This window comes from Coregonus clupeaformis, chromosome 11, assembly GCF_020615455.1.
Source record: "Coregonus clupeaformis isolate EN_2021a chromosome 11, ASM2061545v1, whole genome shotgun sequence".
NCBI lineage: Eukaryota > Metazoa > Chordata > Actinopteri > Salmoniformes > Salmonidae > Coregonus > Coregonus clupeaformis.
The window spans coordinates 19841388-19864813 of record NC_059202.1 but is presented as its reverse complement, the minus strand read 5'-3'; the positions used below and the strand labels follow the sequence as shown (position 1 = coordinate 19864813).

The window sequence follows — 23426 nt, the reverse complement described above, 5'->3', positions numbered from 1 at the left end:
ATTACAGCTTAGTGTCATCATTAGTGTGGTTCTGCCAAGTCACGTTTTGAAAATGATAATTTAATTAATTAGCATCAAAGTAGACATCATGCAAGACTACAAATCCCTGCAAGCTCCTGCACGTCATCTCTAACCGACACCTGTGCTAACAGGTATTGTGTCAATTTAAAACTTGCACAAGACAGTTCACGGAATTGTCAATTTAAAGAAATGTCCCTGTTTGACCGCTAGGTATTATGGGTATTATGACTCAGACTGTGGTACTCTATCTTGCCCCATTACCCCCACCTGCCCGTGACTTACCTTCTTATTCTCACTGAGGTCAGTGGTGTATGGGGAGAAAAGCATTTATTAAGCGTTTATAAACATGCCTCACTTATTAAAAAGAATACGTACACATCACAGAATGTTAAAGGAAATATGAAATTTTAATTTCAATTTTCCAGATGCAGCACAGAAAACAATTGGTGATGACATCGCAGAAGAATCCTACTATTTACATTTTTCAGTTGGACTTTTATTGAATGGATTTAACAATGATTCAAATTCGAAGCGTTCAAATTCAATTTCCCATTTCAGACTCATAGCAATAACTATTTTAGTGAGTAAAACGTACTAACACAGGGTGGTAAAGAGCAAGCAAGAAAGCCATTTCACTGTACTTGTGCACATGACAATAAAAACTTGAAACTTGAAACTTAAAGCCAGCTCGTGTTCCCCCCTTATTCAAATCAAATCAAACTTTATTTGTCACATGTGCCGAATTCAACAGGTGTAGACCTTACCGTGAAATGCTTACTTACAAGCCCTTAACCAACAATGCAGTTCAAGAAATAGTTAAGAAAATATTTACCAAATAAACTAAAGTAAAAAATAATCAAAAGTAACACAGTTAAATAACAATAACAAGGCTGGGTACCGGTACCGAGTCAATGTGCTGGGTACAGGTTAGTCAATGTAATAACGAGGCTATATACAGGGGGTACCGGTACTAAGTCAATGTGTGGGGGTTCAGGTTAGTCAATGTAATAACGAGGCTATATACAGGGGGTACCGGTACTAAGTCAATGTGTGGGGGTTCAGGTTAGTCAATGTAATAACGAGGCTATATACAGGGGGTACCGGTACTAAGTCAATGTGTGGGGGTTCAGGTTAGTCGAGGTAATTTGTACATGTAGGTAGGGGTAAAGTGACTCTACATGGACAATAGACAGCAGTGTAAAAACAAATGGAGGGGGGGGGGTCAATGTAGATAGTCCAGGTGGTCAATATTAAGAAGCCAGAAGAACGCTGGGCTGTCACTCGGAGATGATGTCACACGGACCTCTTACCTCGCCTCTGCAGTCAAAAGGAAACTAACTGGTTTCTGTCCATTTTTATTTTATTTATTTTATTTCCCCTTTATTTAACCTTTATTTAACCAGGTAAGAAGCCAGTTGAGGACAAGTTCTCATTTACAACTGCGACCTGGCCAAGATAAAGCAAAGCAGTGCGATAAAAACAACAACACAGAGTTACATATGGAATAAACAAAACGTACAGTCAATAACACAATAGAACATCTATATACAGTGTGTGCAAATGTAGTAAATTATTGAGGTTAGGCAATAAATAGGCCATAGTGCAAAATAATTACAAATTAGTATTAACACTGGAATGATAGATGTGCAGAAGATGATGTGCAAATAGAGATACTGGGGTACAAATGAGCAAAATAAATAACAATGTAAATAACAATATAGGGATGAGGTAGTTGGGTGGGCTAATTACAGATGGGCTGTGTACAGGTGCAATGATCGGTAAGCTGCTCTGACAACTGATGCTTAAAGTTAGTGAGGGAGATAAGAGTCTCCAGCTTCAGAGATTTTTGCAGTTCGTTCCAGTCATTGGCAGCAGAGAACTGGAAGGAATGGCGGCCAAAGGAGGTGTTGGCTTTGGGGATGACCAGTGAGATATACCTGCTGGAACGCATACTACGGGTGGGTGTTGCTATGGTGACCAATGATCTAAGATAAGGCGGGGCTTTGCCTAGAAGTGATTTATAGATGACCTGGAGCCAGTGGGTTTGACGTCGAATATGTAGTGAGGGCCAGCCAACGAGAGCGTACAGGTCACAATGGTGGGTAGTATATGGGGCTTTGGTGACAAAACGGTTGGCACAGTGATAGACTACATCCAATTTACTGAGTAGAGTGTTGGAAGCTATTTTGTAAATTACATCGCCGAAGTCAAGGATCGGTAGGATAGTCAGTTTTACGAGGGCATGTTTGGCAGCATGAGTGAAGGAGGCTTTGTTGCGAAATAGGAAGCCGATTCTAGATTTAACTTTGGATTGGAGATTCTCAATGTGAGTCTGGAAGGAGAGTTTACAGTCTAACCAGACACCTAGGTATTTGTAGTTGTCCACATATTCTAAATCAGACCCGCCGAGAGTAGTGATTCTAGTCGGGCGGGCGGGTGCAAGCAGCGTTCGATCAATCAAATAAAATATGTATTTATTTATCACATGCGCCGAATACAACAGGTGTAGACCTTACAGTGAAATGCTTACTTATAAGCCCTTAACCAACAATGCAGTTTTAATAAAAATAAGTGTTAAGTAAGAAACAGATAAGTAAAAATAAAAAAAGAAGAGAAATCGAAAAATAACAAATAATTAAAGTAAATAAGTAAAAAACAGTAGGGAGGCTATATACAGGGGGGTACAGGTTAGTGGAGGTAATTGAGGTAATTTGTACATGTAGGTAGGGGTAAAGTGACTGTGCATAGATAATAGACAGTGGGTAGCAGCAGCGGGGGGGGGGGGGTTAAATTGATTGGACATGATTTGGAAAGGCACACACCTGTCTATATAAGGTCCCACAGTTGACAGTGCATGTCAGAGCAAAAACCAAGCCATGAGGTCGAAGGAATTGTCCGTAGAGCTCCGAGACAGGATTGTGTCAAGGCACAGATCTGGGGAAGGTCCCCAAGGACACAGTGGCCTCCATCATTCTTAAATGAATGAAGTTTGGAACCACCAAGACTCTTCCTAGAGCTGGCCGCCCAGCCAAACTGAGAAATCGGGGGAGAAGGGCCTTGGTCAGGGAGGTGACCAAGAACCCGATGGTCACTCTGAGTTCTAGAGTTCCTCTGTGGAGATGAGAGAACCTTCCAGAAGGACAACCATCTCTGCAGCACTCCACCAATCAGGCCTTTATGGTAAAGTGGCCAGACGGAAGCCACTACTCAGTAAAGGGCACATGAAAGCCCTTTTGGAGTTTGCCAAAAGGCACCTAAAGGACTCTCAGACCATGAGAAACAAGATTCTCTGGTCTGATGAAACCAAGATTGAACACTTTGGCCTGAATGCCAAGGGTCACGTCTGGAGGAAACCTGGCACCCTCCCTATGGTGAAGCATGGTGGTGGCAGCATCATGCTGTGGGGATGTTTTTCAGCGGCAGGGACTGGGAGACTAGTCAGGATCGAGGCAAAGATGAACGGAGCTAAGTACAGAGAGATCCTTGATGAAAACCTGCTCCAGAGCGCTCAGGACCTCAGAGTGGGGTGAAGGGTCACCTTCCAACAGGACAACGACCCTAAGCACACAGCCAAGACAACGCAGGAGTTGCTTCGGGACAAGTCTCTGAATGTCCTTGAGAGGCCCAGCCAGAGCCCGGACTTGAACCCGATCTAACATCTCTGGAGAGACCTGAAAAGAGCTGTGCAGCGACACTCCCCTCCAACCTGACAGAGCTTGAGAGGATCTGCAGAGAAGAATGGGAGAAACTACCCAAATACAGGTGAAACTGGTGTTGACATTGAAACTGGTGTTTTGCGGGTACTATTTAATGAAGCTGCCAGTTGAGGACCTGTGAGGCGTCTGTTTCTCAAACTAGACACTAATGTATTTGTCCTCTTGCTCAGTTGTGCACCGGGGCCTCCCACTCCTCTTTCTATTCTGGTTAGAGACAGTTTGCGCTGTTCTGTGAAGGGAGTAGTACACAGTGTTGTACGAGATCTTCAGTTTCTTGGCAATTTCTCGCATGGAATAGCCTTCATTTCTCAGAACAAGAATAGACTGACGAGTTTCAGAAGAAAGTTTATTTGTTTGCTGTTCGCTGCTCTGGCACCCCAATGGTGGAACAAGCTCCCTCACGACGCCAGGACAGCGGAGTCACTCACCACCTTCCGGAGACATTTGAAACCCCACCTCTTTAAGGAATACCTGGGATAGGATAAAGTAATCCTTCTACCCCCCGTTACCCCACCCCCCAAAAAAAGTAAAGTGGTTATCCCACTGGCTATAAGGTGAATGCACCAATTTGTAAGTCGCTCTGGATAAGAGCGTCTGCTAAATGACGTAAATGTAAAATGTAAATGTAAAGTTATTTGTTTCTGGCCATTTTGAGCCTGTAATCGAACCCACAATTGCTGATGCTCCAGATACTCAACCAGTCTCAAAAACCCAGTTTTATTGCGTCTTTAATCAGCACAAAAGTTTTCAGCTGTGCTAACATAATTGCAAAAGGGTTTTCTAATGATCAATTAGCCTTTTAAAATGATAAACTTGGATTAGCAAACACAACGTGCCATTGGAACACAGGACTGATGGTTGCTGATAATGGGCCTCTGTACGCCTATGTAGATATTCCATTACAAATCAGCCGTTTCCAGCTACAATAGCCATTTACAACATTAACAATGTCTACACTGTATTTCTGATCATTTTGATGTTATTTTAATGGACAAAAAATTGCTTTTTGTTAGAAAACAAGGACATTTCTAAGTGACCACAAACTTCTGAACGGTAGTGAACAAGCACAGAAATACACTACTAAGACACTCCTCTCTTCACCATACTGAGCAGCACGTAACCCTTACCCTACCACCTACCCCTTACCCTACCACCTACCCCTTACCCTACCACCTACCCCTTACCCTACCACCTACCCCTTACCCTACCACCTACCCCCTTACCCTACCACCTACCCCTTACCCTACCACCTACCCCTTACCCTACCACCTACCCCTTACCCTACCACCTACCCCTTACCCTACCACCTACCCCTTACCCTACCACCTACCCCTTACCCTACCACCTACCCCTTACCCTACCACCTACCCCAAATCCTACCACCTACCCCAAATCCTACCACCTACCCCAAATCCTCCCCACTGATACATCACACTCTTTTCCTTCTTTGAACCCACCCCTCTCTTTATTCATGTGTTGTTTAGTCTATATAAGTCCAATTTTATTATTATTATTATTATTATTATTATTATTATTGTTATTACATCAAACAAACAATAACATCACTGGGAAGTGGGAACTAGGCTATTTGAAAACAAAACCCATCAATCTGATATCATGCACCTGATGTCTATCCAAAACAATATCTGCCCTATCTAGCCATATTCTGTTATTACTCAGGATTTGAATGGCACAAGCCAATCATTGACCAGTGTTGAGTGTCAAACATGAACACTTTAATTTTACTGCCCTGTGAACTGTATAACTGTAACATGCTTCATGAGTCCTAACCAACAAAGTGATTGTGAGTTTATTGTTCAACTCAACAGGCTGCAGAGCAGAGTGGTTTGGTTTGGTTTGGTTTAGTTTAGTTTAGTTTAGTTTAGTTTAGTTTAGTTTAGTTTAGTTTAGTTTAGTTTAGTTTGGTTTGGTTTGGTTTGGTTTGGTTTGGTTTGGTTTGGTTTGGTTTAGTTTAGTTTAGTTTAGTTTAGTTTAGTTTAGTTTAGTTTAGTTTAGTTTAGTTTAGTTTAGTTTAGTTTAGTTTAGTTTAGTTTAGTTTAGTTTAGTTTAGTTTAGTTTGGTTTGGTTTGGTTTGGTTTGGTTTGGTTTGGTTTGGTTTGGTTTGGTTTGGTTTGGTTTGGTTTGGTTTGGTTTGCATCCTACATTTAAAATTTAAAATTTTAGTCATTTAGCAGACGCTCTTATCCAGAGCGACTTACAGTTAGTGAGTGCATACATTTTCATACTGGCCACACCCTATTCCCTATGTAGTACACTACTTTTGACCAGAGTCTATAGGGTTATGGACAAATGTAGTGCACTAAATAGGGAATAGGGTGCCATTTGGGACAAACCCTAGATGTGAATGGTGTTGAGTCTGTGGTCCTCATCATGGTAACAGAGGAGTAATCAGCAACACATTATCATGTACAGTTGAAGTCGGAAGTTTACATACACCTTAGCCAACTACATTTAAACTCAGTTTTTCACAATTCCTGACATTTAATCCCAGTAAAAATTCCCTGTCTTAGGTCAGTTAGGATCACCACTTTATTTGAAGAATGTGAAATGTCAGAATAATAGTAGAGAGAATGATTTATTTCAGCTTTTATTTATTTCATCACATTCCCAGTGGGTCAGAAGTTTACATACACTCAATTAGTATTTGGTAGCATTGCCTTTAAATTGTTTAACTTGGGTCAAAGGGTTTGGGTAGCCTTCCACAAGCTTCCCACAATAAGTTGGGTGAATTTTGGCCCATTTCTCCTGACAGAGCTGGTGTAACTGAGTCAGGTTTGTAGGCCTCCTTGCTCGCACACGCTTTTTTCAGTTCTGCCCCACAATTTTGTAAGAATTGAGGTCAGGGCTTTGTGATGGCCACTCCAATACCTTGACTTTGTTGTCCTTAAGCCATTTTGCCACAACTTTGGAAGTATGCTTGGGGTCATTGTCCATTTGGAAGACCCATTTGCGAACAAGCTTTAACTTCCTGACTGATGTCTTGAGATGTTGCTTCAATATATCCACATCATTTTCCTTCCTCATGATGCCATCTATTTTGTGAAGTGCACCAGTCCCTCCTGCAGCAAAGCACCCCCACAGCATGATGCTGCCACCCCCGTGCTTCACGGTTGGGATGGTGTTCTTCGGCTTGCAAGCCCCCCGTTTTTCCTCCAAACATAACGATGGTCATTATGGCCAAACAGTTCTATTTTTGTTTCATCAGACCAGAGGACATTTCTCCAAAAAGTACGATCTTTGTCCCCATGTGCAGTTGCAAACCATAGTCTGGGTTTTCTATGGCAGTTTTGGAGCAGTGGCTTCTTCCTTGCTGAGCAGCCTTTCAGTTTATGCCGATATAGGACTCGTTTTACTGTGGATATATATACTTTTGTACCTGTTTCCTCCAGCATCTTCACAAGGTCCTTTGCTGTTGTTCTGGGATTGATTTGCACTTTTCGCACCAAAGTACGTTCATCTCTAGGAGACAGAACGCGTCTCCTTCCTGAGTGGTATGACGGCTGCATGGTCCCATGGTGTTTATACTTGCGTACTATTGTTTGTACAGATTAACATGGTACCTTCAGGCGTTTGGAAATTGCTCCCAAGGATGAACCAGACTTGTGGAGGTCTACAGTTTTTTTTCTGAGGTCTTGGCTGATTTCTTTTGATTTTCCCATGATGTCAAGCAAAGAGGCACTGTGTTTGAAGGTAGGCCTTGAAATACATCCACGGGTACACCTCCAATTGACTCAAATGATGTCAATTAGCCTATCAGAAGCTTCTAAAGCCATGACATCATTTTCTGGAATTTTCCAAGCTGTTTAAAGGCACAGTCAACTTAGTGTATGTAAACTTCTGACCCACTGGAATTGTGATACAGTGAATTATAAGTGAAATAATCTGTCTGTAAACAAATGTTGGAAAAAATTACTTGTGTCATGCACAGAGTAGATGTCCTAACCGACTTGCAAATTTGTGGAGTGGCTGAAGAAATGTGTGGAGTGGCTGAAAAACGGGTTTTAATGACTCCAACCTAAGTGTATGTAAACTTCCGACTTCCGACTGTAATTAGATTCACATCACCAACACACAGGCACAGCCCTGCAGCATACAGATTCACAGAAACACACACACTTGCTTCAATAATTATGCCAATAAATGTCAGATATGAGCATGGGTGTGTGAGTGTGAGAGAGAGAGAGAGAGATATTTCAGTGCTAGTATACAGCCACTATCTCAGTGTGAATTGAAACAGTCATCCTCTATTGGTGGTAGTTCAAAGCATGGTGGGATGTGGTCCTTCCCCAGAGGTCGTCTGTCTGGTTGTGTCCCAAAATGGCACACTATCCCCTTTATAGTGCACTACTATTGACCAGGGCCATTAGGGGTCTGTGATGTAGTAGATAGGGTGCATTTGGGACCTAACCTCTGTGTGCTCTCCTCTCCACGGCCCTGATGTAGAAAACTAGTCTAACCTTTTATAGAGGTCACATCAAGATGAGCTATGAAATGAAATCTGCACCTTTTATAGAGATCACATTCAGACAGGAAATACTATCTGCACCTTTTATAGAGATCACATTTAGACAGGAAATACAATCTGCATATCAAAGCAAAATGTCAGATGCTGACAATACATGCAATTATCCCGGTACTGGATGGAGTGACCTATTTCTATTGAACATGATAACAAGCCTATAAATGTTCAGAGGAGTGCAGATTCAATGAATAGACAAACAGGAGTTTTAGATATAAATGCAGACTAGGTTGTATGGGAGCTTTCACTTTAAGAGCAGAAGGCTGTCTGTGTCAGAGAGAGAGAGAGAGAGAGAGAGAGAGAGACAGGAAGAACGGATCTATCCGCACACCTACCCACAATCAAAGTCCACAGCTATGACCTTGCCGAACTCTGCAAGCTTGCACTTGTGACCTTACTATTCAGATAGTGTAGTCTGTATACTACATAGTGCAGGGTTCTTCAATTCCGGTCCTGGAGGGCCGAAACACCTCTGTTTTTCATCCTCTCCTTCTAATCAGGGGCTAATTCAGACCTGGGACACCAGGTGAGTGCAATTAACTACCAGGTAGAAATAAAAAACAGAAGTGTTTCGGCCCTCCAGGACCGGAATTGAAGAACCCTGACATAGTGTATACTACGCAATCATACAATTACATAAAAATAAACATTTTTAGTCATTTAGCAGACGTTCTTATCCAGAGCGACTTACAGTTAGTGAGTGCATACATTTTTCATACTGGCCCCCCGTGGGAATTGAACCCACAACCCTGGCGTTGCAAGCGCCGTGCTCTACCAACTGAGCTACACGGGACATACATTTCTTATTATGACTAGGCCTACATCCTGTCTACCACAAGCTAAAAGAGCTTACTATTCATAAACTAAAATAGCTTATTATTCTCAAAACCTATAACCGTGACCTATTTTGTAACCTGCACATTTAAAATCATTTTTAGTTTATCATTAACTTAAAACACCACCGCCGCTTGAACCCCCAGTCAACACGGCAGCCTGTTGCACTGTATGGTCGACCGCCTCTTTAAAACCATGCCTATTCACTAGGGACGGGTATGAGTACTCCATCTTTAACCCTCTACTCAGTACTTTGTTGAAGCACCATCTGACAATAACGAGACCATGTTGGTCCATCCTAATATAACCATCTATAAACTGTTATAAATTAGATTAGCATTAAGGATGGGGGTTTGAAATCATTTCACCATTCGAATAGTGTCATACGTTTTTGTTGGATATCCGAAATACATGTGTTTTGTTAAACTAACGTTTTTTTAACCTGAGCATTGCTGTGCGGGGGAGAGAGGCATTGCTGTGCGGGGGAGAGAGGCATTGCTGTGCGGGGGAGAGAGGCATTGCTGTGCGGGGGAGAGAGGCATTGCTGTGCGGGGAGAGAGGCATTGCTGTGCGGGGAGAGAGGCATTGCTGTGCGGGGGGAGAGAGGCATTGCTGTGCGGGGAGAGAGGCATTGCTGTGCGGGGGAGAGAGGCATTGCTGTGCGGGGAGAGAGGCATTGCTGTGCGGGGGAGAGAGGCATTGCTGTGCGGGGGAGAGAGGCATTGCTGTGCGGGGGAGAGAGGCATTGCTGTGCGGGGGAGAGAGGCATTGCTGTGCGGGGGAGAGAGGCATTGCTGTGCGGGGGAGAGAGGCATTGCTGTGCGGGGGAGAGAGGCATTGCTGCGGCTGTGAGAGGGACCGGGGTGTGAGGAACAGACGAGGGGGAGAGAGGGCAGTAGCCAAGGCAACTCGGCTACATCCAAGACTAGCTAACTAACTGGTAGCAGCCACTCCTTCTCATTTCTCTAACTTTTAATTCCGTAATTGTATTCCATCTTGCATTGCATTAGTGAACTGTTACTCCACTTGCTACACGTTGAGCCGCTCTGATTGGCCAACATAAACAACTAGCTACACAGGTGAAGGCTACCGGTCTGTCGGCCTCCATTTTACATTTACATTTCAGTCATTTAGCAGACGCTCTTATCCAGAGCCACTTAGTCTTTTTAAGGGGCGCGTGTCATCAAAACTACATTGGAAAGTTTTTATTTTATTACTATTAATAATATGAAATGTCACGGTATAGCCTTGAATGTTACAATGTCAACAACAACAAAATATTGCTGAAATGAATACTCACACAAGAATACCAACGTTCGTTCTGATGTTCAAATAACCATGCACATCCCTACTGCCTGGACCCCCTCCACCCTCTCTCTCTCTCGCGCTCTCTCGCCAACACACAGACACCACACAGATAGTCACAAGATAAGGCTCTGTGTTGTGATGCTTCCTGATACCAGAGAGAGAGAGCAGAAACAACAGGCCTGTGTTGGCCACCGCCATCCTCCCCTCCTCTCTCTCTCTCTCTCTCTCTCTCTCTCTCTCCATCTCTCTCTCTCTCTCTCTCTCCCTAGACTGACACCCCCTAAAACCAACAAGCTAGCACTGCACGGTGGTGTCTCTGCGCTGTGGTGTCTCTGCGCTGTGGTGTCTCTGCGCTGTGGTGTCTCTGCGCTGTGGTGTCACTGTACTGGGGTGTCTCTGCACTGTGGTGTGTCTGTACTGGGGTGTCGCTGTACTGTGGTGTCGCTGTACTGTGGTGTCACTGTACTGTGGTGTCACTGTACTGTGGTGTCTATACTGTGGTGTGTCTGTACTGTGGTGTCTCTGCACTGTGGTGTCTCTGCACTGTGGTGTCTCTGAACTGGGGTGTCTCTGCACTGTGGTGTCTGCACTGTGGTGTCTCTGCACTGTGGTGTCTCTGCACTGTGGTGTCTCTGCACTGTGGTGTCACTGTACTGTGGGGTCTCTATACTGTGGTGTCGCTGTACTGTGGTGTCTCTGTACTGTGGTGTCTCTGTACTGTGGTGTCTCTGTACTGGGGTGTCTCTGTACTGTGGTGTGTCTGTACTGGGGTGTCGCTGTACTGTGGTGTCGCTGTACTGTGGTGTCTCTGCACTGTGGTGTCGCTGTACTGTGGTGTCTCTGCTCTGTGGTGTCGCTGTACTCTGGTGTCGCTGTACTGTGGTGTCTCTGCTCTGTGGTGTCGCTGTACTGTGGTGTCGCTGTACTGTGGTGTCTCTGCTCTGTGGTGTCGCTGTACTGTGGTGTCTCTGTACTGTGGTGTCTCTGCACTGTGGTGTCGCTGTACTGGGGTGTCTCTGCTCTGTGGTGTCGTTGTACTGTGGTGTCGCTGTACTGTGGTGTCTCTGCTCTGTGGTGTCTCTGCACTGTGGTGTCGCTGTACTGGGGTGTCACTACCTGTTACCTAGCAGGCAGCATGAGTTCATCAAAACATCCTCCTGATACATGAGACTAAGAAGATAGGCTAAGGCTGCGTCCCAAATGGCACCCTATTCACCATAGGGCCCTGGTCTAAAGTAGTGCACCATGTAGGGAATAGGGTGCCATAGGGCCCTGGTCTAAAGTAGTGCACCATGTAGGGAATAGGGTGCCATAGGGCCCTGGTCTAAAGTAGTGCACCATGTAGGGAATAGGGTGCCATAGGGCCCTGGTCTAAAGTAGTGCACCATGTAGGGAATAGGGTGCCATTTGGGACTCATGCTAAGGGTTCCAAATGAACCCCAATCATTTATTTTCATAGCTGTAATGTTACATTAGTCTTCTGTTACTATAAGCACAATCTAAGTTCTCCTTAATGCCAGCTCTAAATGGCTCTAGTAGCTATCTAATACCCCACCACTCCCTGACCATTACAAACCATTACAAACATGGAGAGATCATTTGAAGATCTGCTAAAAACAGAAATTTGATCAGAACAATGAACTTAACAAATGACTAATTTGTTAGTTCAAATGAAATTGTATTTACTGGAGGACTCTGCTGTCTAATAAACGGCTGAATTGGAAATTCAAATGAGATGATATTTAGATGCTGCCTGTCTGCACTCCCCTGTGAAAGGAGAGAGAGAGGAAAAGAGAGAGAGGATGGAGAGAAAGAGAGAGGGAGGGAGAGAGGGAAGAGTGAGGCAGAGGAAGGGAGAGAAAGAAAAGGAGCGAGAGAGAGGGGGGAGAGAGGGAGAGGGGGAGAGAGAGAGAGGGGGGGAGAGAGAAAGAGATAGAGAGGGGGAGAGAGAGAGGGGGAGAGAGAGAGAGGGGGGAGAGAGAGAGAGGGAGAGAGAGATAGAGAGAGAGAGAGAGAGAGAGAGAGAGAGAGAGAGAGAGAGAGAGAGAGAGAGAGAGAGAGAGAGAGAGAGAGAGAGAGGGGGGAGAGAGAGAGGGGGGAGAGAGATAGTGGCGGCAGGTAGCTTAGTGAGTAAGAGCGTTGTGCCAGTAACCGAAAGGTCGCTGGTTCTAATCCCCGAGCTGACTAGGTGAAAAATCTGTCGATGTGCCCTTGAGCAAGGCACTTAACCCTAATTGCTCCTGTAAGTCGCTCTGGATAAGAGCGTCTGCTAAATGACAAAAAAAAAAGAGAGAGGGGGGAGAGAGATGGAGGGGAGAGGGGGAGAGATGGGGGGGAGAGGGGGAGCGAGAGAAGGGGGAGGGGCCTGAATCCAGAAATCGGTTCGTAGGCATGAAGTCCCTCCCTGCTGTTGATTTGTCTAAGTGTCCATGGGTTCTGAAGGGAAGCACCATTTACATCATCATTCATGGTTGAATATGGAGACGAAAGTATGATTGGTTTAATACATTTTACACAATTAGAGCAGAGACGGGCGGTTTTGTTGTATTTGCTAGCAGATAGATGAGACCAGCCGTCTACTGGCATTGGACAGAGAGAGATGGCATGGGTACAACAAGCCTGGTGGTGTACACACATACAGAGATGGTTACAGTGAGTTCTGAGTGTGATGTCAGACTGTCAGGAAACAGACAGAGAGGCCTAGAGGCACAGACAGAATCTGTCCAAAACAAAGATCAAGCCTCATATCTAAAGGGTCTTCTTCCAATAGGATCCAACTGTGTCTGATATGAGTCCCATAGCACCCTGCTGTAAGATAGCCTAGCTAGCTCTGAAGCAACTGTCTCTCTGTCCAGGCTGATTATTCTCAACAAAAGCTATTGGTTGTGAGAACAAGGGTTTTAGTGCTCTGTAGGGCTCATTAAAATTAAATTAAGCTCTCCAACTGCCAGGTCACTTGTGGGTAACTAATGCAATTACAGAGAGCCCAATTTGGTCAGGAATTCTTTCAGCGCTGAGCAAATCTCCCCCTAATTTCCCGCTCTCCTCTTTCTCCCTCTTTCTCTCTCCACTCTTTCTCTCTCTCTCTCTCTCTTTCTCTTTCTCTCTCTCCTCTCTCTCTCTACCCCCCCCCTCTCCCTCCCTCCTGCTCTCCTGGGAGCCAGTATGGAAGGGAGTTGGGAAACAGCAGGCTAGGCAGGCTCCAGCATCCTCATCAAGGTCACTGTAACATTACTCACTAGTCTGTCATTACCCATGGAGGGTTCAGCTCCCTCACACTAAAACCCATGGAGGGTTCAGCTCCCTCACACTAAAACCCATGGAGGGTTCATCTCCCTCACACTAAAACCCATGGAGGGTTCAGCTCCATAATACACTAAAACCCATGGAGGGTTCAGCTCCCTCACACTAAAACCCATGGAGGGTTCATCTCCCTCACACTAAAACCCATGGAGGGTTCAGCTCCATAATACACTAAAACCCATGGAGGGTTCAGCTCCCTCACACTAAAACCCATGGAGGGTTCAGCTCCCTCACACTAAAACCCATGGAGGGTTCAGCTCCCTCACACTAAAACCCATGGAGGGTTCAGCTCCCTCACACTAAAACCCATGGAGGGTTCGTCTCCCTCACACTAAAACCCATGGAGGGTTCAGCTCCCTCACACTAAAACCCATGGAGGGTTCAGCTCCCTCACACTAAAACCCATGGAGGGTTCAGCTCCCTCACACTAAAACCCATGGAGGGTTCAGCTCCCTCACACTAAAACCCATGGAGGGTTCAGCTCCCTCACACTAAAACCCATGGAGGGTTCAGCTCCCTCACACTAAAACCCATGGAGGGTTCAGCTCCCTCACACTAAAACCCATGGAGGGTTCATCTCCCTCACACTAAAACCCATGGAGGGTTCAGCTCCCTCACACTAAAACCCATGGAGGGTTCAGCTCCCTCACACTAAAAACCATGGAGGGTTCAGCTCCCTCACACTAAAACCCATGGAGGGTTCAGCTCCCTCACACTAAAACCCATGGAGGGTTCAGCTCCATAATACACTAAAACCCATGGAGGGTTCAGCTCCCTCACACTAAAACCCATGGAGGGTTCGTCTCCCTCACACTAAAACCCATGGAGGGTTCAGCTCCCTCACACTAAAACCCATGGAGGGTTCAGCTCCTCACACTAAAACCCATGGAGGGTTCAGCTCCCTCACACTAAAACCCATGGAAGGTTCAGCTCCCTCACACTAAAACCCATGGAGGGTTCATCTCCCTCACACTAAAACCCATGGAGGGTTCATCTCCCTCACACTAAAACCCATGTAGGGTTCAGCTCCCTCACACTAAAACCCATGGAGGGTTTAGCTCCCTCACACTAAAACCCATGGAGGGTTCATCTCCCTCACACTAAAACCCATGGAGGGTTCATCTCCCTCACACTAAAACCCATGGAGGGTTCAGCTCCATAATACACTAAAACCCATGGAGGGTTCAGCTCCATAATACACTAAAACCCATGGAGGGTTCAGCTCCCTCACACTAAAACCCATGGAGGGTTCATCTCCCTCACACTAAAACCCATGGAGGGTTCAGCTCCCTCACACTAAAACCCATGGAGGGTTCAGCTCCCTCACACTAAAACCCATGGAGGGTTCAGCTCCCTCACACTAAAACCCATGGAGGGTTCAGCTCCCTCACACTAAAACCCATGGAGGGTTCAGCTCCCTCACACTAAAACCCATGGAGGGTTCAGCTCCATAATACAATAAGAACCCGATGGTCACTCTGACAGAGGTCCAGAGTTCCTCTGTGGCGATGGGAGAACCTTCCAGAGGACAACCATCTCTGCAGCACTCCACCAATCAGGCATTTATGGTAGAGTGGCCAGATGGAAGCCACTCCTCAGTAAAAGGCACATGACAGCTCACTTGGAGTTTGCCAAAAGGCTTCTAAAGGACTCTCAGACCATGAGAAAATATTCTCTGGTCTGATGAAACCAAGATTGAACTCTTTGGCCTGAATCCCAAGCGTCTTGTCTGGAGGAAACCTGGCACCATCCCTACGGTGAAGCATGGTGGTGATAGCCTCATGCTGTGGGGATGTTTTTCAGCGGCAGGGACTGGGAGACTAGTCAGGATTGAGGGAAAGATGAACAGAGCAAAGTACAGAGAGATCCTTGATGAAAACCTGCTCCAGAGCACTCAGAACCTCAGACTGGGGCGAAGTTCACCTTCCAACAGGACAACGACCCTAAGCACACAGCCAAGGCAACTCAACTCAGGAGTGGCTTCAGGGCAAGTCTCTGAATGTCCTTTAGTGGCCCAGCCAGAGCCTGGACTTGAACCTGATCGAACATCTCTGGAGAGACCTGAAAATAGCTGTGCAGCGACGCTCCCCATCCAACCTGACAGAGCTTGGGAGGATCTGCAGAGAAGAATGGGAGAAACTCCCCAAATACAGGTGTGCCAAGCTTGTAGCGTCATACCCAAGAAGACTCGAGGTTGTAATCGCTGCCAAAGGTGCTTCAACAAAGTACTGAGTAAAGGGTCTGAATACTTATGTAAATGTGATATTTCCGTTTTTTATATTTTCATACATTTGCTAACATTTCTAAAAACCTATTTTTACTTTGTCATTATGGTGTAATGTGTGTAGATTGATGAGGGGGGAAAAACAATTTAATAAATGTTATAATAAGGCTGTAACGTAACAAAAATGTGGAAAAAGTCAAGGGGTCTGAATACTTTCCTAATGCAGTGTATGTACAGCAGGCTTGGTTGGTTGGATGACCTTGAAACACTGGTTCCTGTCTTTTGGGTGAGAGCATCGGAAACTGTTAGAATATAAAGCATGTTGTCGCTCGTTGGGAGTGCATAAGGTGTCCGCATGCTTCCCATCCGAAATAGTTTGGAACAGTTCAAGACATTTTGTGAAGTTTTTGTTAGTTTTTGTTTTCTCAGCTGTTCGTGCAACAACGAAAATAATATCCGGGGGTAAGCCGAAGTTGGTAGCCAAAGTCTACGCCCCTTCGTCAGTGATTGGTCAACAGTAGGGATTCTTCAATTAAGTGTTTATCATTAAACGAAAGACGAATCGTTTTCATGCATATTTTTTCACTTGAGAAATACTGCACCAAACATCTTAGTTAGATGCAAAGTTGATGACTAAGATCTCCTTGGCAAAAACGTCTAAATAAATTACAGATTTCTTGAGTTGTCTTAGATTAATTCTGACTATTTTGAGGAAGTGTATACCGGCTACGGCTTCTCAAGATGGACAAACAGTACTATTGCCGCTTTCTTCTTGTTTTTCAAGCGATAGTCTTTTAAGGGAGTTGCGAGCACACTCGAACTCGGAGCATGTGGTTGGCGTTACCATGGCAAAATACTGTCTCTCTGCCAGCCAGGCCAGCTCCCTTAAAGAGCAGATTCTTGTTTGTGTTTGAATGAACTGGACTGAATCCTAGTGGGGGAAAACCCTTCCTGGCTAGTGTTGATAAAATGAACAAACAGGAAATGAGGAAGAGGAAACATTACTTAATGTCTCAGCATAGTCCCTCTAATTTCAGTAATCCTAAATCATGTTATTAAGACATATCCCCTTCACTCACTGGAGTTTCCCAGAGTGAGTCTACGATCTCAGAGCCCTATCTGTCTGCCAGGGGAGAGGGGGAGAGGGCCAGTCTGCCAGGGGAGAGGGGGAGAGGGCCAGTCAGGGGAGAGGGGGAGAGGGCCAGTCTGACAGGGGAGAGGGGGAGAGGGGGAGAGGGCCAGTCTGACAGGGGAGAGGGGGAGAGGGGGGAGAGGACCAGTCTGACAGGGGGAGAGGGGAGAGGGGGAGAGGGCCAGTCTGACAGGGGAGAGGGGGAGAGGGCCAGTCTGACGGGAGAGGGGGAGAGGGGGAGAGGGCCAGTCTGACAGGGGAGAGGGGGAGAGGGCCAGTCTGACAGGGGAGAGGGGGAGAGGGGGGAGAGGGCCAGTCTGACAGGGGAGAGGGGGGAGAGGGCCAGTCTGACAGGGAGAGGGGGAGAGGGGGAGAGGGCCAGTCTGACAGGGGAGAGGGGGAGAGGGCCAGTCAGGGGAGAGGGGGAAAGGGGGAGAGGGCCAGTCTGACAGGGGAGAGGGGAGAGGGCCAGTCTGACAGGGGAGAGGGGGAGAGGGCCAGTCTGCCAGGGGAGAGGGGAGAGGGGCCAGTCTGACGGGGAGAGGGGGAGAGGGCCAGTCTGACAGGGGAGAGGGGGGAGAGGGCCAGTCTGACAGGGGAGAGGGGGAGAGGGCCAGTCTGACAGGGGAGAGGGGGAGAGGGCCAGTCTGACAGGGGAGAGGGGGAGAGGGGGAGAGGGCCAGTCTGACAGGGGAGAGGGGGAGAGGGCCAGTCTGACAGGGGAGAGGGGAGAGGGCCAGTCTGACAGGGGAGAGGGGGAGAGGGCCAGTCTGACAGGGGAGAGGGGGAGAGGGCCAGTCTGACAGGGGAGAGGGGAGAGGGCCAGTCTGACAGGGGAGAGGGGGAGAGGGGAGAGGGCCAGTCTGACAGGGGAGAGGGGGAGAGGGGGAGAGGGCCAGTCTGACAGGGGAGAGGGGGAGAGGGGGAGAGGGCCAGTCTGACAGGGGAGAGGGGAGAGGGGGAGAGGGGGAGAGGGCCAGTCTGACAGGGGAGAGGGGGAGAGGGGAGAGGGCCAGTCTGACAGGGGAGAGGGGGAGAGGGAGAGGGGGAGAGGGCCAGTCTGACAGGGGAGAGTGGGAGAGGGGAGAGGGCCAGTCTGACAGGGGAGAGGGGAGAGGGGGAGAGGGCCAGTCAGACAGGGGAGAGGGGGAGAGGGGGGAGAGGGCCAGTCTGACAGGGGAGAGGGGGAGAGGGCCAGTCTGACAGGGGAGAGGGGAGAGGGCCAGTCTGACAGGGGAGAGGGGAGAGGGGGAGAGGGCCAGTCTGACAGGGGAGAGGGGGAGAGGGGGAGAGGGCCAGTCTGACAGGGGAGAGGGGGAGAGGGCCAGTCTGACAGGGGAGAAGGGGAGAGGGAGAGGGGGAGAGGGCAAGTCTGACAGGGGAGAGGGGGAGAGGGCCAGTCTGACAGGGGAGAGGGGGAGAGGGGGAGAGGGCCAGTCTGACAGGGGAGAGGGGGAGAGGGCCAGTCAGGGGAGAGGGGGAGAGGGGAGAGGGCCAGTCTGACAGGGGAGAGGGAGAGGGGGAGAGGGCCAGTCTGACAGGGGAGAGGGAGAGTGGGAGAGGGGGAGAGGGCAAGTCTGACAGGGGAGAGGGGGAGAGGGGGAGGGGGAGAGGGCCAGTCTGACAGGGGAGAGGGCCAGTCTGACAGGGGAGAGGGGGAGAGGGGCAGTCTGACAGGGGAGAGGGGAGAGGGCCAGTCTGACAGGGGAGAGGGGAGAGGGGGAGAGGGCCAGTCTGACAGGGGAGAGGGGAGAGGGCCAGTCAGGGGAGAGGGGGAGAGGGCCAGTCTGACAGGGGAGAGGGGGAGAGGGCCAGTCAGGGGAGAGGGGGAGAGGGGGAGAGGGCCAGTCTGACAGGGAGAGGGGGGAGAGGGAGAGGGGGAGAGGGCCAGTCTGACAGGGGAGAGGGGGGGAGAGGGAGAGTGGGAGAGGGGGAGAGGGCCAGTCTGACAGGGGAGAGGGGGAGAGGCCCAGTCTGACAGGGGAGAGGGAGAGGGGGGAGAGGGGGAGAGGGCCCAGTCTGACAGGGGAGAGGGGGAGAGGGGGGAGGGGGAGAGGGCCAGTCTGACAGGGGAGAGGGGGAGAGGGCCAGTCTGACAGGGGAGAGGGGGAGAGGGGGAGGGGGAGAGGGCCAGTCTGACAGGGGAGAGGGGGAGAGGGCCAGTCTGACAGGGGAGAGGGGGAGAGGGCCAGTCTGACAGGGGAGAGGGGGAGAGGGGGGAGGCCCAGTCTGACAGGGGAGAGTTGATATAACACAACCATCCCACTGGGCACACACTGGTTGAATCAACGTTGTTTCCACGTCATTTCAATGAAATTACATTGAACCAACGTGGAATAGACGTTGACTTGACGTCTGTGCCCAGTGTGGGATGACAGTGATGTTCCTCAAAACGTGATCATTCATTATCCTCCTAAATGTCATTTTTGCTTGATGCTTTCAATGCTTCATTTGCATCTTTCCAGCAGTTAGAAGGATGGAGTGTTTGGTACGTAGCCTAGTTGGTACCGGAGCACAATGACTTAGTCTGTGAGACGTATAGGCCTGTAGGAATGAACCCCTCCATGTGTTTTCTCTTTCCCAGGAGATTGCTCGTCATCTTCGCCCCACCTCGTTAAGAGCTCTGTATGGTAAAACCAAAGTGCAGAATGCTGTCCACTGCACTGACCTCCCTGAGGACGGGGTACTGGAGGTAAAGACACGCTGGCATCTCATTCATCCACACAGAGTAGCTCTTAAACCCACCATCATTCATCTGTTTAGCGCTGAAGCTCATAAGTATAGGAGTAGTATTGATGTCCATTCAGATTGCTGCTTGTATCTCACAGTGGCCAGGCCAGGAGGTCCCAAAGTCACCCTATTCCCTACATAGTGCACTATGGGCCCTACGGTCTCTGGTCTAAAGTAGTGCACTATATACGGAACAGGGTGCCATTTGGGACACAGCTAAAGCAGTCTCATGACTCCATTCTGTGGGCCGAGCCGCTACGCTACAGATCCCACTGGGAAAGAATAGCTGGGCAGTTAGAAACAAACCCATTGTTTAGTAGGGCAGGGAGAGGGAGGGAGGGGGTTTGACCTGTTGGACGTCATTGTTGGGGCGAGAGAGAGGGAGAGAGCAGAGCTCCTGATCTGTTGAGCAGCGAGTGGAGCGGAGCGGCCGGGCTAGGGACAAATGGCTCCTTGTTAATCATTAGCCTGGTGAGTGGCTGAGCTGCCTAACACATTCCAGGGCCCAGACAAACCACTTTGGCCCAGCACGGAGCGGACCACTACACTAGACTAGAAACGGTCACACACTGCACTGCTATAGTCCTGTCTAATGCTGCTATAGTCCTGTCTAACATACTGCTATAGTCCTGTCTAATGCTGCTATAGTCCTGTCTAATGCTGCTATAGTCCTGTCTAATGCTGCTATAGTCTTGTCTAATGCTGCTATAGTCCTGTCTAACATACTGCTATAGTCTTGTCTAATGCTGCTATAGTCCTGTCTAATGCTGCTATAGTCCTGTCTAATGCTGCTATAGTCCTGTCTAACATACTGCTATAGTCCTGTCTAACATACTGCTATAGTCCTGTCTAATGCTGCTATAGTCTTGTCTAATGCTGCTATAGTCCTGTCTAATGCTGCTATAGTCCTGTCTAACATACTGCTATAGTCCTGTCTAACATACTGCTATAGTCCTGTCTAACATACTGCTATAGTCTTGTCTAATGCTGCTATAGTCCTGTCTAATGCTGCTATAGTCCTGTCTAATGCTGCTATAGTCCTGTCTAACATACTGCTATAGTCCTGTCTAATGCTGCTATAGTCCTGTCTAATGCTGCTATAGTCCTGTCTAATGCTGCTATAGTCCTGTCTAATGCTGCTATAGTCCTGTCTAACATACTGATATAGTCCTGTCTAATGCTGCTATAGTCCTGTCTAATGCTGCTATAGTCCTGTCTAATGCTGCTATAGTCCTGTCTAATGCTGCTATAGTCCTGTCTAATGCTGCTATAGTCCTGTCTAACATACTGCTATAGTCCTGTCTAACATACTGCTATAGTCCTGTCTAATGCTGCTATAGTCTTGTCTAATGCTGCTATAGTCCTGTCTAATGCTGCTATAGTCCTGTCTAACATACTGCTATAGTCCTGTCTAACATACTGCTATAGTCCTGTCTAACATACTGCTATAGTCTTGTCTAATGCTGCTATAGTCCTGTCTAATGCTGCTATAGTCCTGTCTAATGCTGCTATAGTCCTGTCTAATGCTGCTATAGTCCTGTCTAATGCTGCTATAGTCCTGTCTAATGCTGCTATAGTCCTGTCTAATGCTGCTATAGTCCTGTCTAATGCTGCTATAGTCCTGTCTAATGCTGCTATAGTCCTGTCTAATGCTGCTATAGTCCTGTCTAATGCTGCTATAGTCCTGTCTAACATACTGCTATAGTCCTGTCCAACATACTGCTATAGTCCTGTCTAACATACTGCTATAGTCCTGTCTAATGCTGCTATAGTCCTGTCTAATGCTGCTATAGTCCTGTCTAACATACTGCTATAGTCCTGTCTAACATACTGCTATAGTCCTGTCTAACATACTGCTATAGTCTTGTCTAATGCTGCTATAGTCCTGTCTAATGCTGCTATAGTCCTGTCTAATGCTGCTATAGTCCTGTCTAATGCTGCTATAATCCTGTCTAATGCTGCTATAGTCCTGTCTAATGCTGCTATAGTCCTGTCTAATGCTGCTATAGTCTTGTCTAATGCTGCTATAGTCCTGTCTAATGCTGCTATAGTCCTGTCTAATGCTGCTATAGTCCTGTCTAACATACTGCTATAGTCTTGTCTAATGCTGCTATAGTCTTGTCTAATGCTGCTATAGTCCTGTCTAATGCTGCTATAGTCCTGTCTAACATACTGCTATAGTCCTGTCTAATGCTGCTATAGTCCTGTCTAACATACTGCTATAGTCTTGTCTAATGCTGCTATAGTCCTGTCTAATGCTGCTATAGTCCTGTCTGACATACTGATATAGTCCTGTCTAATGCTGCTATAGTCCTGTCTAATGCTGCTATAGTCCTGTCTAACATACTGCTATAGTCCTGTCTGACATACTGCTATAGTCCTGTCTAACATACTGCTATAGTCCTGTCTAATGCTGCTATAGTCCTGTCTAATGCTGCTATAGTCCTGTCTAATGCTGCTATAGTCCTGTCTAATGCTGCTATAGTCCTGTCTAATGCTGCTATAGTCCTGTCTAATGCTGCTATAGTCCTGTCTAACATACTGCTATAGTCCTGTCTAACATACTGCTATAGTCCTGTCTAATGCTGCTATAGTCTTGTCTAATGCTGCTATAGTCCTGTCTAATGCTGCTATAGTCCTGTCTAATGCTGCTATAGTCCTGTCTAACATACTGCTATAGTCCTGTCTAATGCTGCTATAGTCCTGTCTAACATACTGCTATAGTCCTGTCTAATGCTGCTATAGTCCTGTCTAATGCTGCTATAGTCCTGTCTGACATACTGCTATAGTCCTGTCTAATGCTGCTATAGTCCTGTCTGACATACTGCTATAGTCCTGTCTAATGCTGCTATAGTCCTGTCTAATGCTGCTATAGTCCTGTCTAACATACTGCTATAGTCCTGTCTAATGCTGCTATAGTCTTGTCTAATGCTGCTATAGTCCTGTCTAATGCTGCTATAGTCCTGTCTAACATACTGCTATAGTCCTGTCTAACATACTGCTATAGTCCTGTCTAATGCTGCTATAGTCCTGTCTAACATACTGCTATAGTCCTGTCTAATGCTGCTATAGTCCTGTCTGACATACTGCTATAGTCCTGTCTAATGCTGCTATAGTCCTGTCTAATGCTGCTATAGTCCTGTCTAATGCTGCTATAGTCCTGTCTAACATACTGCTATAGTCCTGTCTAATGCTGCTGTAGTCCTGTCTAATGCTGCTATAGTCCTGTCTAATGCTGCTATAGTCCTGTCTAATGCTGCTATAGTCCTGTCTAATGCTGCTATAGTCCTGTCTAATGCTGCTATAGTCCTGTCTAATGCTGCTATAGTCCTGTCTAATGCTGCTATAGTCCTGTCTAATGCTGCTATAGTCCTGTCTAATGCTGCTATAGTCCTGTCTAATGCTGCTATAGTCCTGTCTAATGCTGCTATAGTCCTGTCTAATGCTGCTATAGTCCTGTCTAATGCTGCTATAGTCCTGTCTAACATACTGCTATAGTCCTGTCTAACATACTGCTATAGTCCTGTCTAACATACTGCTATAGTCCTGTCTAATGCTGCTATAGTCCTGTCTAATGCTGCTATAGTCCTGTCTAACATACTGCTATAGTCCTGTCTA

General features: G+C 47.2%; 1 protein-coding gene across 2 annotated transcripts in view; it reads left to right on the top strand.

Annotated features, from left to right (window-relative positions):
• Window positions 1-23426, top strand: part of nme7 (NME/NM23 family member 7) — a 140898-nt gene that overhangs the window by 92714 nt on the left and 24758 nt on the right. For both annotated transcript variants that reach the window (XM_041889544.2, XM_041889543.2), the window contains one exon: window positions 19663-19770. In XM_041889544.2, the coding sequence (XP_041745478.1) occupies window positions 19663-19770 (108 nt within the window). The remainder of the gene's footprint in view (window positions 1-19662; window positions 19771-23426) is intronic.